Source organism: Spermophilus citellus, assembly GCF_964194105.1.
Source record: "Spermophilus citellus genome assembly, chromosome: 5".
In the NCBI taxonomy this organism is placed as follows: domain Eukaryota; kingdom Metazoa; phylum Chordata; class Mammalia; order Rodentia; family Sciuridae; genus Spermophilus; species Spermophilus citellus.
Window position 1 is genome coordinate 52,238,634 of NC_138186.1, and position 15,966 is coordinate 52,254,599.

At 39.5% G+C, this 15,966-nt stretch overlaps 1 protein-coding gene across 3 annotated transcripts in view; it reads right to left on the bottom strand.

The window, feature by feature from the left end:
- The window catches only part of SRPK1 (SRSF protein kinase 1), a 69,704-nt gene extending 57,126 nt beyond the window's left edge, over nucleotides 1–12,578 (bottom strand). For 2 of the 3 annotated variants that reach the window (XM_081294373.1, XM_081294372.1), the window contains exons 1-2: nucleotides 12,456–12,578; nucleotides 11,867–11,927 (exon numbers count right to left, since the gene is read on the bottom strand). In XM_081294373.1, coding sequence (XP_081150499.1) covers nucleotides 11,867–11,927; nucleotides 12,456–12,468 — 74 coding nt within the window. In that variant the 5' untranslated portion in view covers nucleotides 12,469–12,578. Of the gene's footprint in view, nucleotides 1–11,471; nucleotides 11,491–11,866; nucleotides 11,928–12,455 lie in introns of those variants that run through there. The other variant, XM_081294374.1, reaches the window with a different exon arrangement.
- Nucleotides 12,579–15,966: the final 3,388 nt, after the last annotated feature.

Below are 15,966 nucleotides of genomic sequence, written 5' to 3' on the forward strand. Positions count from 1 at the left end.
TAAATAGCATGAGAACATATGTCTTTATTGCCCTTCCACCTAGAAACATAAGCATGGGTTACCTTTCTCCACACTAGTTAAAAAAAAAAATGCAAAATACACTTCCTGTTAACTCTACTCTCAAAGCCATAAGAACTCACAAAAGATAACCACCAAATTCATATGCAGCCAGAGGGAGAGAACCTGGCATTTTGATCAAATTTTGACATTCGAAAACTGCCATAAGCTGAAGAGCAACACCACAATTAAAAGCAAAGTACACAAGGCTGGGCACAGTGGTGTACTCCCTTAGTCCCAGGAATTTGGGAGACTTTTAGTAGAAGGATGGTCAGCCTGGGCTGAGGTTGTGGCTCAGAGGTAAAGTGTTCACCTAGCATACGTGAGGCACTGGGTTCTAAACTCAGCACCACATAAAGCAAAATAAAGACATTGTGTCCACCTATAATTAAAAAATAAATATTAAAAAAAAGGATGGTCAGCTTCAGCATTTTAGCAAGACTCCGACTCAAAAACAAAACAAACATCACTGGTGAAGTTGTAGCTCAGTGATACTCAGTGATAAAGACCATATGTTCTATTTCCAGTACCAAAAAAATGAAAAAAAGTAAATAAGATGGTTGTCCATAAGGCACATTTATTATCAGTTATAAAACAAGCCAGCACTACAAAACAAAAAGAATAAGGCTACTCTACTATTCCAGGAAACAAAAGATCACCCCCAAAAGGACAGGCAGACTTCTTTAAAATGCTTTAAAAAAAGGATTTAGAATTTTGAGTAAATTAAATAAGGGTTACCAGCATAATATTTTATGGTACTAACACCAATCTCCATGCATTGATGTTTATTCACAACATACATAGCTAAATATATATATAAAATGTTATCATTTTATATATATGTAATCTTCAACATTATTTAAGCATTTAAATCACCAGGAAATGTTACCTAATAGCAAATTATATGTGAACTTAATCTTCATCTATACAAATGAAGGCACACCATGGAAAAAAATAAACATGATTTTTATTATCTAGCTCCTGCCAATTGACTTTTGGATCCAGTAGGAATATTTTGCTACAATACTTCTCCAAAAATGAACAAAGCATATTTAAATTATTTTGTGGCTTCTTATAACTTTCTGAAATCATTCCTTGTTAAACTGGTTAGAAAGCTGGATACTATGGTCTTTCACAACTGATCTTGTGGGTCTTTATCAAATTTACAAAAATTATCAAGTTAAAGACTCAAAGAACCACAGGGATCCTCCACAACAATGCTTACTACTATCTCTTTGGGAGAGGTTGCTTTAGACAGGTCTATTAATGCCTAACTTTCACCCAAAGACTCTAAGGTTACAAACCATTGGCTATACACAAATCTTGTCCCCACACTGTTTACAAGGGGTTTTTTAAAAAAATTGTGAACACTATCTGGGTGTGGTGGTACATGACTGTAAATTACCCAATGGCTCAGGAGGTTGAGGCAGGAGGATCACAAGTTCAAAACCAGCATTAGCAATTTAGTGAGACTGTGTAAAATATAAAATGGTCTGCGATGGGCTCAGTAATTAAGCACTCCTGGGTTCAATCTCTGGTAACCTCCTGCCCCAAAATTGTGAACACTAAATAATCTGGAGAATTACATAAAGATTTTCAGCTTCTCTCAAACAATTTCTCTTAAGAAATGGTAACACTAGACTCATTTTTTTCACAGGATAAGCAGCAGGAGCTAAGACATCTTTCTTCAGATATAAAGAAGGAAGCCCATTCCACACATTCTAACAACCACCATTCCCTTTTGTCTCACAGCATGTTTTATTAGCCATACTCTGAAAAAAAAAAACAACACAATCATAAGATCATATGATATTCATTTTAAGTTATCAATACAGATAAACAAATAATTCTGTAAGATTTGGAATCTTAAAGAAGCCAAAGATAATGTAAAATGGAAACAAAAATATATGAATCTGGGTAATCAGGTTGTAACATAATAACCCAGCCAAGGAATGAATCCAGGCAATTATAAAACTCAGCAATATAACTCTACATCATGTTGTTAATGTCAGTGCTGGCATTGTCATTCTAGACTGTTAGGTATATATTGTGGGGAAAAAAATTTTTAAAAAAAATGTAATTACAGTGATGCTGTTGAGAACTGGGCTTTTAAGCATCGGATAAAGAGATGTAAAATCAAAATAGTTAAGAAAAAAACAACTTATTTCCCAGCTATAATCACAAAAAGCCTAGAAATGATGATAAGCTCAACAGGAATAAACTCCCAGGCTGTGATCTCCAAACGCCCTTCTCACTAAAAGATTATTAGAGAATAGGCTCTTCTATGTTCTGGGGAAGAAAATATACAAAGTAAATCTGAATTTACTGTCATAACAGGCAGCAAAAAAACTATCAAAGATGCCTCAGGTTGAGTCTAAAGGACTCGGGCTGGGGATGTGGCTCAAGCGGTAGCGCGCTCGCCAGGCATGCGTGCCGCCCGGGTTCGATCCTCAGCACCACATGCAAACAAAAGATGTTGTGTCCGCCGAGAACTAAAAAATAATAAATATTAAAATTCTCTCTCTCTCTTTAAAAAAAAAAAAAAGGACTCAGGACTCATCCTGAAGATACTCTAATCTGGCTAAAAGGGGTAGGGGATCAATAAAAATAACAGCTACACATGCAAAACATAAATATTTTTTTTAAATGCCAAGTAAAAGAAGCCAGTCACAAAAGACCACCTATTATATATGATTCCATTACATGAAATGTCCCAAGTAGGCAAATTCAAAGAGACAGAAAGTGGTTGCCTAGCGTTGGATGCAGGACAGAATGGGGTGGGGACAGGTATGGAAAATGATTACTAATAGGTACAAGGTTTCTTTTTGGGGCAATGAAAACATTCTAATCTTAAAATTATGATACAAGTCCGGGAATACACTAAAAACCATTAAACTGCATGTTTTATATGGGTTTGTAATATGTAAATTATACCTCCTTAAAACTGTAGGAAAAAACTTAAGTTCAAAGGATTGAGCCATGGTTTACAATCAAATTAATTTTTATTGGTCATTCTGAGGACGCAGGGAAACCAATGACAAATTGTTCTTCTGGGTAACCTAAGGAATGAGGTAAAGTTTCTCTTTATATTAATAAATTAAGGAATAGAATATTATTATTTTGAAACACTAAATAAATTAATGAATCTAAGCAATGATCAACGGCCATTAACATCACACAAAAGATAAATTCAGACAATAGATGCTTCCTGATGGAAAAGAACCACAGAGAACACATAGATTAAAAGACAATGGAAGCTGGTGGCGCATGTCTGCAATCCCAGCAGCATCGGAGGTTGAAGCAAGAGGACTGCCAGTTCAAAGCCAGCCTCAGCAACTTGGCAAGGCACTTAGCAATTCAGGGAGACCCTATCTCTAAAAACAATATAAAAAAGGGCTGGGATGGGGCTGAGGTTGTGGCTCAGCAGTAAAGCACTGGCCTCACACATGTGAGGCCCTGGGTTTGATCCTCAGCACCACGTAAAAAGAAATGAATAAAATAAGAAGTATACAAACAAAATTAGCAGGGGACTCAGCAAGGATTTGTTTTTTAAAATTCTAAGGTGTGATTATTAGTATTAAAGTTATCTTTAAAAATTAAGAGTCCATATCTTATGGTGTCTGGGATTTGCTTTAAAATAAGAAACAGGAAATTAGGAAAGAAGATGCAGATGAAACAACACTGATTGTAGCTGGATTACTTCCATTATTTCACATCTCTGAAATTAAGACACATCTTATCGTTAACGCTATGTCAGAATAATTGATAGCATTTTTTCTTAGCAGTACATAAAATGCTGTCTTTTAAAACTGGAAGCATCTTAAATTCAATAGAAAAACAATCTCTATAAGATTACATATATATATATATATATATATATATATATATACACACACACACACACACACACACACACACTTCTACTTAATAAAAACATTATTACATAGCACCTGGAAGAGAAGAATTCTAAAATCCCCTCTCATGTACCTGAATTTTCTTACTTCCTTAGCATCAACTACATTGAGAGAAGCATTAAAATACTACCATTTTGGTGGATTGAGAAGTGGGGATTAGGTTGCAAAATCACCAGCACCAAAAAATATAAAAATAAATTTAGACAATACAAAAATAAATTTGTGTTCCAGACAAAAGACCCAAGTTTGTAGTCAGAGACAATGAGGCAGACAAGACAGTGTGAAAAGTCTGGGTTCTCATAAACAGACTCAAATGGTGGCTCTACCTCATGCTATGGAGCATTGGTCTACAGCTTTCTCCATGCCTGTTTATTTCTTTGTAAAACCAAGTAGAGAATAACACTCACAATAAATGATAATTTGTGATAATTCAGTGAAATGTTTGCAGGCTGCCTGATACTTAGTAAGTGCTTTGTATGTGTTTGTTTAAAAAAATTAATAGGGCTGGGGATGTGGCTCAAGCGGTAGCGCGCTCGCCTGGCATGCGTGCGGCCCGGGTTCGATCCTCAGCACCACATACAAAGATGTTGTGTCCGCCGAAAACTAAATAAATAAATAAATAAATAAACAAATAAAATTAATAGAAATAAATGAATAAACCATGCTAAAAAAATGCATGATAATCTTTATTGATTGACTGATTTATGGAATTCTAGTATTTGTTAACTTCTGCCAAATTACTCTTCCTACCAATTCTTGTGACAATGTCCCAATTTTTGAAAGAGTATTATTTTATTATTATGCTTTGTAATATTCACATTATATTCTGTGTAATGATGACTATTCACAATTCTTAGTAATTAATAAGTGAAAGTAAAGTGGTATTTCTCAGTCTCAATAATAATAATAATAACAATAATAAAAAATTTAGTCCCCAAACCAGCATCAGTGGTAGAGAAGAGTTGGGGAGTTTGGGCAAATAGCTACCTAAGGTCAGAGCAGAGGACTGCCAGTTACTCTATAAGGTCTAAACTGATTCTAGTTCATCTTTCTTTTCTTCACTTTTAACAAGGGAATGCCTATGAACTTTAGCACTTTAATAAGTTGTAGGTTTCGAGTAATTTGGCAAGCCTGAACCTCACTGCAGTAGAAACACAAACATAAAATTTGCTAAGATATACATTTACTGAGGAAGAATAAAAGAAAATATATCTGACAAGAGTTCTTGAAATGCAATTTGTAAGTACATACTTAATTACAATAAAAAAAATCACACAATTAAAATGCAACTTTTAAAGAAAGTTGACAGTTGATATTGGAAATTTTGAAAATAAAAAAACAAAAGAGCTAGGTGTGGTGGTGCACACCTGTAATCCCAGTGACTCAGGAGACTGAGGCAGGAGGATGTCTGAGTTCAAAGCCAGCCTCAGCAAAAAGCGAGGTGTGCTAAGCAATTCAGTCAGACCCTGTCTCTAATTAAAATACAAAATAGGGCTAGGGATGTGGCTCAGTGGTAGAGTGCCCCTGAATTCAAACCCCAGTGGCCTCCCACCAAAAAAAACACTATACAAAATCTAAAAAAAAAATCAATAACAAGATGAGAAATACAACTATGCCATGTAACAAAAGAGATAGTCCTAATAAAGAAACAGGACCAATAACCAAAAATTTAAAAATGAGCCACCAGGCACAGTGGCATATACCTGCAAACCCATGCACTTGGGGGGTTCATGCAGAAAGATCTCAAGTTGAAGGCAAGTCTGGGCAACTATGTGAGACCCTATCTCAAAATAAAAAGGACTGGGGATATAGATAAGTGGTAGAGCGGTTGCCTGGTAACTGTGAGACCCTGGGATTGATCATCAGCACCAAAAAAAAGAAAAAAGAGAAAGGATGAGGGTAGACAAAACAAATTAAAATTAAAACAAGATGATTTACAGATTGCCACATTTGGAAAGATTTTTTTCAAGTTCTTTCTGGTTGCGAGTAGTTTCTAAGCAGCAAACCCAAGAACACTTCTACTTCCACTGTTCTGCCTAAAGCAGTCCTTCAAATCTCTCTGTGGCCTTCATTTTACTATTTACTTGGGGCAAAGGCCTGTAATCCCAATTACTCAGGAGGCTGAGGCAGAATGATAGCATATTCAAGGCCAGCCTAAACAACTTAGTGAGACCCAGTTTCAAAATAAGAATGGCTTGACTTGTAGCTCAATGGTACCACAAAACAAACAAAACCCCCTGCAACCTAATCCCCCATTTCTCAATCCTCTTTCCCACCATATCACTATGTAATTTACTCAGCACTATGTCTATTGTTATTCCGTCTCCCCTCCCACTAAACTCAGAGGCAGCAGGAATTCTCCCCCATCCTCCATTTTGTATTCCAAGGGTGAAAAATAGTGATTAGGATAGGTTAAACTATAATGAACAGGAGTTAAACTGATTAAACCTTTCTGGAAAAAACTTGCCCCCCCCCCCACAAAGGGCCCAGGGGTGCTTAACCACTGAGCAACATCCCCAGTTCTTTTTGAGACAAGATTTCTCTAAATTGCTTAGGATCCTGCTAAATTGCTGGGGCTGGCTTTGAACTCACCATCCTCCTGCCTCAGCCTCCTGAGCTTCTGGGATTACAGGCATGAGCCACCACACTGGCTGGAGAAAACTTTTGACAATATGAATTAAAAACCTTTAAAATGTTCATTCTAATAATTCTTTTTTTTTTAAAAGAGAGAGTGAGAGAATTTTTTAATATTTATTTTTTAGTTCTAGGCGGACACAACATCTTTGTTTGTATGTGGTGCTAAGGATCGAACCCGGGCCGTGCGCATGCCAGGCGAGCGCGCTACCGCTTGAGCCACATCCCCAGTCCCTCATTCTAGTAATTCTAAGAATTTATCCTAAAAAAATTATCACTGGGCTGGGGATGTGGCTCAGCGGTAGCGCGCTCGCCTGGTATGCGTGCGGCCCAGGTTAGATCCTCAGCACCACATACAAACAAAGATGTTGTGTCCGCCGATAACTAAAAAATAAAATATTAAAAAAATTCTCTCTCTCTCTCTCTTTAAAAAAAAAAAAAAAAATTATCACTGATGTAAGCAATGACTTATCCAAAAGATTATTCATCTTAGCTGTGAATTAACTGAAAAATGGAAACAGCACACAGTGGAATATTTAATGCTATATAAACTATTTGGGATAATGTTAACTATGAAAAAGTATACCCAATGATTCCAAAAGTATACTCAATGATTCTTACTAAGCCAAAAAGTCTTAGTAAGAATATACATATTCAGCTGTGCAAGTGGCACATCCATAGTTTCATCTACCCTCAGGAGGCTAAGGCAAGAGAATCACTTGAGCCCCAGGACTTCAAAACCAACCTGGGGAACATAGTGACTCCTGTCTCAGAACAAAAAAAGTATATAGGTTTATTAACAGGAACCAAAATAAATACTAGTATAATAACCATTTAATGGAATGCTACCCAAGATTATTTCCTATGTCTCTTTTTTTAAAACTTAGAAAAAAGATGGATTTAGGGGGGAAAAGGTGGATTTAGGGGCTGGGGTTGTAGCTCAGTGGTAGAACACTTGCCTAGCATGTGTGAGGCACTGGATTTGATCCTCAGCACCACATAAAAATAAATTAAAAAAATAAAGAAGTACTGTGTCCATCTACAACTAAAAAAATTTTTTTTAAAATATGGACTTTAGGGGCTGGGGATGGGGCTCAAGCGGTAGCGCGCTCTTCTGGCATGGGTGTGGCCCGGGTTCGATCCTCAGCACCACATACAAAGATGTTGTGTCTGCCGAAAACTAAAATGTAAATAAAATATTTAAAAAAAAATATATGGACTTTAGTATAATATAGTAAGGCTGAAGTATTTGGAACTACTACAGAATCAATTTTCAAGGTGTATTGTTAAATATAAAGAGTATCCAATACTATTTAATTTTTAAAATTATTTCAAGTGTATTGGTTCTACTTCCTATTAGACAAAAGTATTAAGAATTTTTAAACACTTTTTTCTTCTAAGTTTTCAATATAACAGTTTATATCTTTGGAAAATTAAGAGGTAAAACCACCATCTCCCTTCCAAATCCACACATCCAGTGCTCAGACGAACAAAAGATCTTCTCCAGCTCAAATAATTTTAATACTAAATTTATACTAAACCTGTAACATTATTTTATTTCAAAGAAAGTGAAAAATCACTGTTCAAACTAACTTCCTAAGCAATAAAATCACAAGGTAGGAAATCCATTCTGAAATTATGTTCCATCAAAAAATTTCAAAAGGGGCTGGGGATGTGGCTCAAGCGGTAGCGTGCTCGCCTGGCATGCGTGTGGCCTGGGTTGGATCCTCAGCACCACATACCAACAAAGATGTTGTGTCCGCCGAGAACTAAAAAATAAATATTAAAAAAATTCTCTCTCTCTCTCTTTAAAAAAAAATTTCAAAAGTATTTATAAACTGTTAAATCATAAAAGCTTATGATGATTAGATAAAGGCCTTATAGCAATTAGTACACATATTGAAAACTGAAAGCTCAAAGGGAGACAGAACATTAGGCTCTTTCAGAGATATTAAACAATGGGTCAAGAAAGAGTGACTACACATCCAGATATCCCAAGGTGTCTTATTCAAAAACTTCTTTTCACTCAGCCTCTACCTTATTTACTCTCAGCCACATCAAAAGGAATTGTCATCTGGAGATATCAAGGTTAGTAACCAGGGCTATAGAACATACAAGAACTGGGTTCAAATCCTAGTTTTACAATTTTCTACAGGTATAATCTAACAAACTTCATTTTCCTTACCTATAAAATAAAATGAAGATTATCACCAACAAGTTAATATTAGTAAGTAAAAACTCTGTAGAAGTGAAATGAAGAAGGAATTGATCAAGTAAAACAATTCCCAAAATTCAAACCTTTCAAGGCAGTGAAAGAACCCAAAGGAAATGCCCTAAAGAGCACTGGACTGAAAGGCAGGGGCCCATACTCAACTGCAACCAGCTCCATGACCCCCAGGCATATCATCTCAATAATGTGGGTTCTAGTTTTTAAGATCTAAGAAATCAATGGACTGAAATCCTTTCCACCTATACCCTACCATGACTAAATTACTAGGGATGCTAGTTACTGTTATATACTTGCAAAAGCTTCTAAAATTTTACAAATGAATGCTTGGTTTTTGTAACCTATAGGACCTGACCAGTTTTCATTGTGACTTAGCCACCAATCATAACAGTATATAAGACTGTTTCCTTAACAAACTTGTCCAAGGTCAGATTGCTAAAAAGTAGCAAAATCAGAATTCAAAACCAGATCTTCTCACGTCCAAGTCCAAACTCCATGGCATGTTTCTTCCTCAGAACTTTTTCCTGACTAATCTAAGCATTTGCAAAACAACTAAAGTTATCAGGAGTGTAGTCAGGAGTCATTGAATAGAGTCAAGTTACCTGAGTCAGGTGGGGCTTGAACTTCTGACACAACAATCTAACAAACTTTAATTAGAAATTTCAGCTACTTAAAAGAAGGCTGGAGAAACAAGAAGGGAAAGAGAGGTAAAACTATAAAGAAAAACTTACTAATAGAAGACAAAAATAAAGCATTTTTGAGAGATAAGTAAATGGGGGCAATTCTTATAGTTTCAGAAGTCAAAGTTGTATAAAACATAATATTCAGTAAAATAACTACTGGATTATCTATAATTCATATCTGCAAAAGAGTCCCAGTATGGAAATAATTGATACAGATAATCCAAAGTAACAAATATCTGATGTTTTTATAAAGTTATATGGTCAACAATATACACTCACCTCCCAAATTACAGTATAATTCAGACTAATTATCAAGATTACAGTATGGAGATTTCTTGGAAAGCTGGGAATGGAACCACCATTTGACCCAGCTATTCCCCTTCTAGGTCTATTCCCTAAAGACCTAAAAAGAGCATGCTACAGGGACACTGCTACATCGATGTTCATAGCAGCACAATTCACAATAGCAAGACTGTGGAACCAACCTAGATGCCCTTCAATAGATGAATGGATAAAAAAAAATGTGGCATCTATACACAATGGAGTATTACTCTGCATTAAAAAAATGACAAAATCATAGAAGTTGGAGGGAAATGGATGGCATTAGAGCAGATTATGCTAAGTGAAGCCAGCCAATCCCTAAAAAACAAATGCCAAATGTCTTCTTTGATATAAGGAGAGTAACTAAGAACAGAGCATGAGAAGATTAACATTAAACAGGGAGGGAAAGCAAGAGGGAAGAGAAATTGCATGGAAATGGAAGGAGACCCCCCATGGTTATACAAAATTACATACAAGAGGAAGTGAGGGGAAAGGGAAAAATAATACAAGGGGGAGAAATGAATTACAGTAGAGGGGGTAGAGAGAGAAGAGGGGAGGGGAGGGGAGGGGAGGGGAGGGGAGGGGAGGATAGAGAAAAAAAATAGAGAAAAAAAAAAGATTAAATTCTCAATAGCATGAGTGTTAAAGAGAGACAAGTATTTCTTTTAAAAAAATAAAGCGAATGATAATCTCCACCTCCTTACACCAGTAAAAACTAACATTTTATAACATTCTTATCAGTTTCACATGGAATAACAAAACTAAGAAACAGAATAAAAGTATAACACTTAAATTTCTCCTACATTCTAGAAGTAGGTTAGCTCCTTGCTTTTTCCATCAGTCAATCTGGGATTAAAAACTGGTTTTGAATTTCACGTAGTCAAAAGGTAAACAAACACATTCACATATGCCTTGGTCACCAAGTACTTACAAAAGAAAAAATTTCATAAGACAGATAATACAAATGGAGCAAGAAGTGAGGTCACCTACTATTTTAGCTCTATTGAAAGAGAGAAGTAATTGTGCGCTCTCCCCAAACATTAGCATCCCAAAAAAAAAAAGAAAGAAAAAAAAAGAAATCAAACAAATGGAAATGGTGCAGAAAACAACACATCTATATTTAAGACCTAGAACTTTTTCTCTGCATACGATTGTCTAAGCTGACTTCCAAAAGCCTTTGCTATTAAACATTAATACAAGATAAAAGTTCTTAAAAGACTAAGCCTCACTTGCGGAAGCCATCCACCGGGAGCGTTTATACCAGGCTGTGACCAACTTTTGTGTTCCCCACAATAGGTCTAATCCACTGTTAACGCATCCTGCAAATGAAACTGGACCCGTGGCACTGAAATACACCCGAACCAGAATCACCAACGATGTTAGGTGAAGAACTCTCCCGGCACTACTGTGATTACCTCCAAAAGGACTTCACGAGAACTCAGGTTTAGGAAGAGAGGTAACACACCGACTGCGTGATCCGCCCGCAAACTGTAAAGAAGGCGATGCGCCTTGCAGGCTCAGAAAGTTGACTAACCAGGGGCATGCTCCATGCCCTCCTTTAGGAAAGGGAGAGTGTGGTTGGCAGAACCAAAAGTAAATACGGAAAATCCATTCAAGAATTTCCTGATGGCCTACCGTGCGGACGTACGAAGCAAGTTAGACGCTGAGAAGTAAAGAGACAGAGTTCACAGACAGACTGATAATGATCTACCCGCTCCAGGAGGGGGCCCCAAACTTGGGGAGCTTCTGACTCCTCCGTGGATTTGGGGAGGAGAGGTTCCGAGCGTACTCTGGTCCTCCTGCAGTAGCCCTTCCAGCATGCCTGGGGCAGCTAAGGCTCAGGCCTGGCGTTCCGCAACAGAAGCTCCCTTCCACATGGTTGCCGGAGAGCGACCCGCCAAGCAGCCCTGAGGCCATGCGGTTGGGGGCCGCGGAATGCTTAAACCCGGTGCACGTTCAAGACACGAAACTAGAGCAGAGGAGGTGAGCGAGGAAATCCAAAGAACGGGGCGTTGGGGTACAAAACTCACTTCCTTTGGGCTTTGTCCTTCTTGGCCTTGGTCCTTTTCTTTCGGGCCTGGAGCGCAAGCACTGCAGGAGAGAGGGATGGGTGAAGGGCGAATGTGGAGAAAAAGAGGCGACCAAGGTGAGGGTGGAGACCTAGCAGGGGCGCCAGGCACGGTTGCAGGGCCTGTCTGAGGGGCGGCTGCGGGGCGAGCGCCGCGGCTTTGGCTAGGCGGCCGGCCCGGGGACTGGCGGCCCACGGGGCGCACCGCAGCGCCCGGGCGGGATGCGCCCGAGGGGGCTCGGGCCGGATCTGGGAGCGGGCGGGCGGGACTCGGCCTCGCCCGCCCAGGGTCGGGCTCAGGAGTGGCCCCAAGGCGCGAGACGGCCTGGCGGGGAACGAGGGGCGGTGACCGCCAGCGCCGGAGGACGCCCAGGCTGAGGGGCGCGGACCCGCAGCCCGGAGACTGGGGGTGGGGGTCGGCGCCACCTCAGAGGAAGGGCGCCGCACGCCCGAGGACCGGACCGCGGCGGTTAGGCGAGGCTCCCGACGCTGACCCGGGCCTCGCCCCGGCGGCCGTTGCCCCTCGTGGCGGAGGCCGCTCCACCGCTCACCTTTCCGCTCCATGGCGAGACCGGTAACCGCCAAGCGCCTGCGCACTGGAGTGGCGGCGAATCGGGCTCCCGCCGCGACCCAAAACCGAGCCCTCGTTCGCCCTGCCCCAATCCCCGCCTCTCCCCGCCCCACGGCGCCGCGCGCCTGCGCGTTAGCCACGGAGCCTACCACCTGCTCTTGATGAGGGTGCTGCTGGAGGCGGGAGGGGGCAGGAGGGGGCGGGAGCGGGTGGAGGAGAAGGAGGAACCGGGAGGGCAAGTGCTAAATGGTGTTTTGAGATCCAAGCTTGGAAACCTGGCTTGGTTAGTCTTGTTCTATTTACCGAGACTTAACCCTTAGAAAAAGACGCAGAACGCGTCCTTTAGGGCTGCCTGCTTGCTGAGTCAGAGCAGTCAACCGAGATCTTCCTCAGTTTTCTAGCCTGTGAAATGGATTAATCAGGCATGTCCCAGTTCCTTCCCTGAGCTATTGTGAGCGCCAGTTAAGACACTACTTAAGGAAATGGAAAAAAGAAATTACATGGAAGAAAGAAAAGGAAGTGGGAGCAACCTGAGCACTGGAACCTGTTACCTTATCATTTAAAAAAGTATTTAAAAGTGAATTTTTTAAATTACAAGTTTAAGTGAAAGTTGTAAAAGAAGAAGGGAAGGGAGAATAAAAACGCTTATTTTCTCATTTTACCGCATTATCGTCTTTTTCAGTACATGATAAAGTTTTATTTATAGGATGTTTTTATACTTTTCTAAACGCATTATCTCTTTTTATATTTAAGATAACAAAGGCAAGATGGTTAGAACCTACATTACACAAAAAAATTAAAACTTGGGTGCTGGGGATGTGGCTCAAGCCATAGCCACGCCTGGCATGCATGCGGCCCAGGTTCGATCCTCAGCACCACATACAAACAGAGATGTTGTGTCTGCCGAAAGCTGAAAAATAAACATTAAAAAAATTCTCTCTCTTCAAAAAATAAAATAAGGGCTGGGGATGTGGCTCAAGCGGTAGCGCGCTCACCTGGCATGCCGCGTGCGGCCCGGGTTGGATCCTCAGCACCACATACAAAGATGTTGTGTCTGCCGAAAACTAAAAAATAAATAATAAAAAAAAATTCTCTTTCTCTCTCTCTCTCTATGTCTCTCTCTCTCTCTCTCTCTCTCTCTCTCTCTCTCTCTCTCTCTTTCTCTCTCTCTCTCTTTAAAAAAAAATAAAATAAAATAAAATAAAACTTAGAATATCTTTGCAGAATCTTGATGTCCCTACCCAATGATTCCATCATCAAACCCTTACTGTAAAGCAGTATCTGCAAAGTGTTTCTGAAAAGGACTATAGTCAACATTGAGGCTTTCTGGATCTTAATCTTTCTCCACTCATCAGCTCTGCCACTGGAACTTAAAAGCAGTCATAGAAAATATGGGGTATCTGGGTTCCTACAAAGATTCTTTATGGAAACTGAGAGTGAATATCATGAACTTTTCACACATTATGAAATACTTTCCTTTTGATATTTTGTCAAGCATTTCAACCATTCTTAGTTCAGGCCTTGGTTTGCCAACCCTTGCTGTAAAGTGCATGTTTAAAGACAGAGATGTGTTCTGAGAAATGCACCATGAGACAATTTTGTCCTGGGAAAATCAAAGAGTTCTCACACAAACTAAAGGGGCTACAAAATCACTAGGTGGTATACACTATGGGAATACCCTTATTATGCAGTCTGGTGTTAACTGAAATCTTATGATGTGTCACATGATTGTACTACAAGTGGACAAGGTGGAAGCTCTTGCTTTGTAAGAAGTGGGACCTCAGCAGAGAAGACAAACAAGTAATCAATTGACTAGGAAAGGAAGATAGGAGTGTAATAGTAAAGTACAAGTCAAGGATGGTAAATAACTTAAGTCCAGTAAGGGAGGTGGCAATTTTTGAGCTGAGTCTTGGGCAATGTGTATGATTTCCATAGGTGGGGAAGGAGATGTCAGGCATTCCCGAATGACAAAATCAATTGAGCAAAAAGGTAAAGACATGGAAACGTGGGTGGGGGCTGGGACCTTTAATGATTGAAGGGATGAAATAGGTGAGACTGGAAAGGTAGGTTTGCCAAATTTGAAATTTAGATAATTAATATCTGTTGCATGAAACCTGAATGATAATATTTCTAGGCATATTGTGAAACAGGACAGTCTCTTTTGGCCAAGGAAGACTGTAGTCCAGTCTCTTTTCTAAGTTAAATTTGAGAACAGAAGGAGAGCTGGGGCAGAAAAGGAAACCCTGGAGTCTGAGGATTTTTCTAGTTTAGGAACACCCTAGATGGTTTAATGAAGATAGAGAAGGGCTGGTGGCTAGGGAAAATTCCAGAATTAGAAAAGAACTGTCCACCAGAAAGCAAACTTGGAAGGTTTGGGAGCTTGGGTACATTTTCCTTGATGTATCTATCCTCAGTATCTACACAGTGTTGAGTGCTTAGTAGATGCTCAAATATTTGTCTAATAAAAGAATAAATAATCTGCAGTTTATAAGAAGCATCAGGAAAAGAGAGAGAAAATACTGGGACAATACTGGGCTAAAATCCAAATGGTTATTGCAGATCCATCAAAAAGGGATGTGTTCGCCTCACCACCATTTAGTCAGACCTCTTCTCACTGATTTTTGCTCTTTCTTTGGATTAAGTTCTCTGAATCGACCATTTCTCTTTTTTCCAATTTTCTCACTGTGCTTCAGTTACCCACACTTCTTTTAAGATCTCTAGAAATGTTAGGTTTTCTCCCCGATTCTAAAGCCATCTTTTCTCCCCCTATTTCTTGCTTTAAAATTACCTTTTTATGTATTTTACCCTTGCAAAAATTAGTGTGTGTGTGTGTGTGTGTGTGTGTGTGTGTGTGTATAGTCCTAGGGTTTGAACTCAAGGGTGTTCTACCACTGAGCTACACCCCACGTCTTTTAGTTTTCATTTTGAAATGGTCTCACTAAGTAACCCAGGCTGGCCTTGAACTTATGATCCTCCTGCCTCAGCCTCCTGAGTCCCTGAGATTGCAGTTGTATGCCACCAGGACCGGTTCAGAAATTATTCTTAAAAGTTGTAGCTTCTCTTCGGTGTTCATTGTCTTGTTTTATGCACATGCCTCCCCAACACACACACACACACACACACACACACACACACACACACACACCTACCTTAGGTTGTTTTTCTGTAAGTTCCTTTAAAAGTATAATTAATCAAAGAACATGAATCATCATATTTTGGGCAGCTCATGGGCAGTGTCAGAATTTAATTTTCTGAGAAGATCTTATTCCTCTTGCGCTAACTTAATCTTTAAGACTGTGTTTATGGGGCTGGGAATGTGGCTCAGGCGGTAGCATGCTCGCCTGGCATGCGTGCGGCCCGGGTTCGATCCTCAGCACCACATACCAACAAAGATGTTGTGTCCGCCGAGAACTAAAAAAAAAAATAAACATTAAAAAAATTCTCTCTCTCTCTCTCTCTCTCCTCTCTCACTCTCTCAAAGACTGTACTCA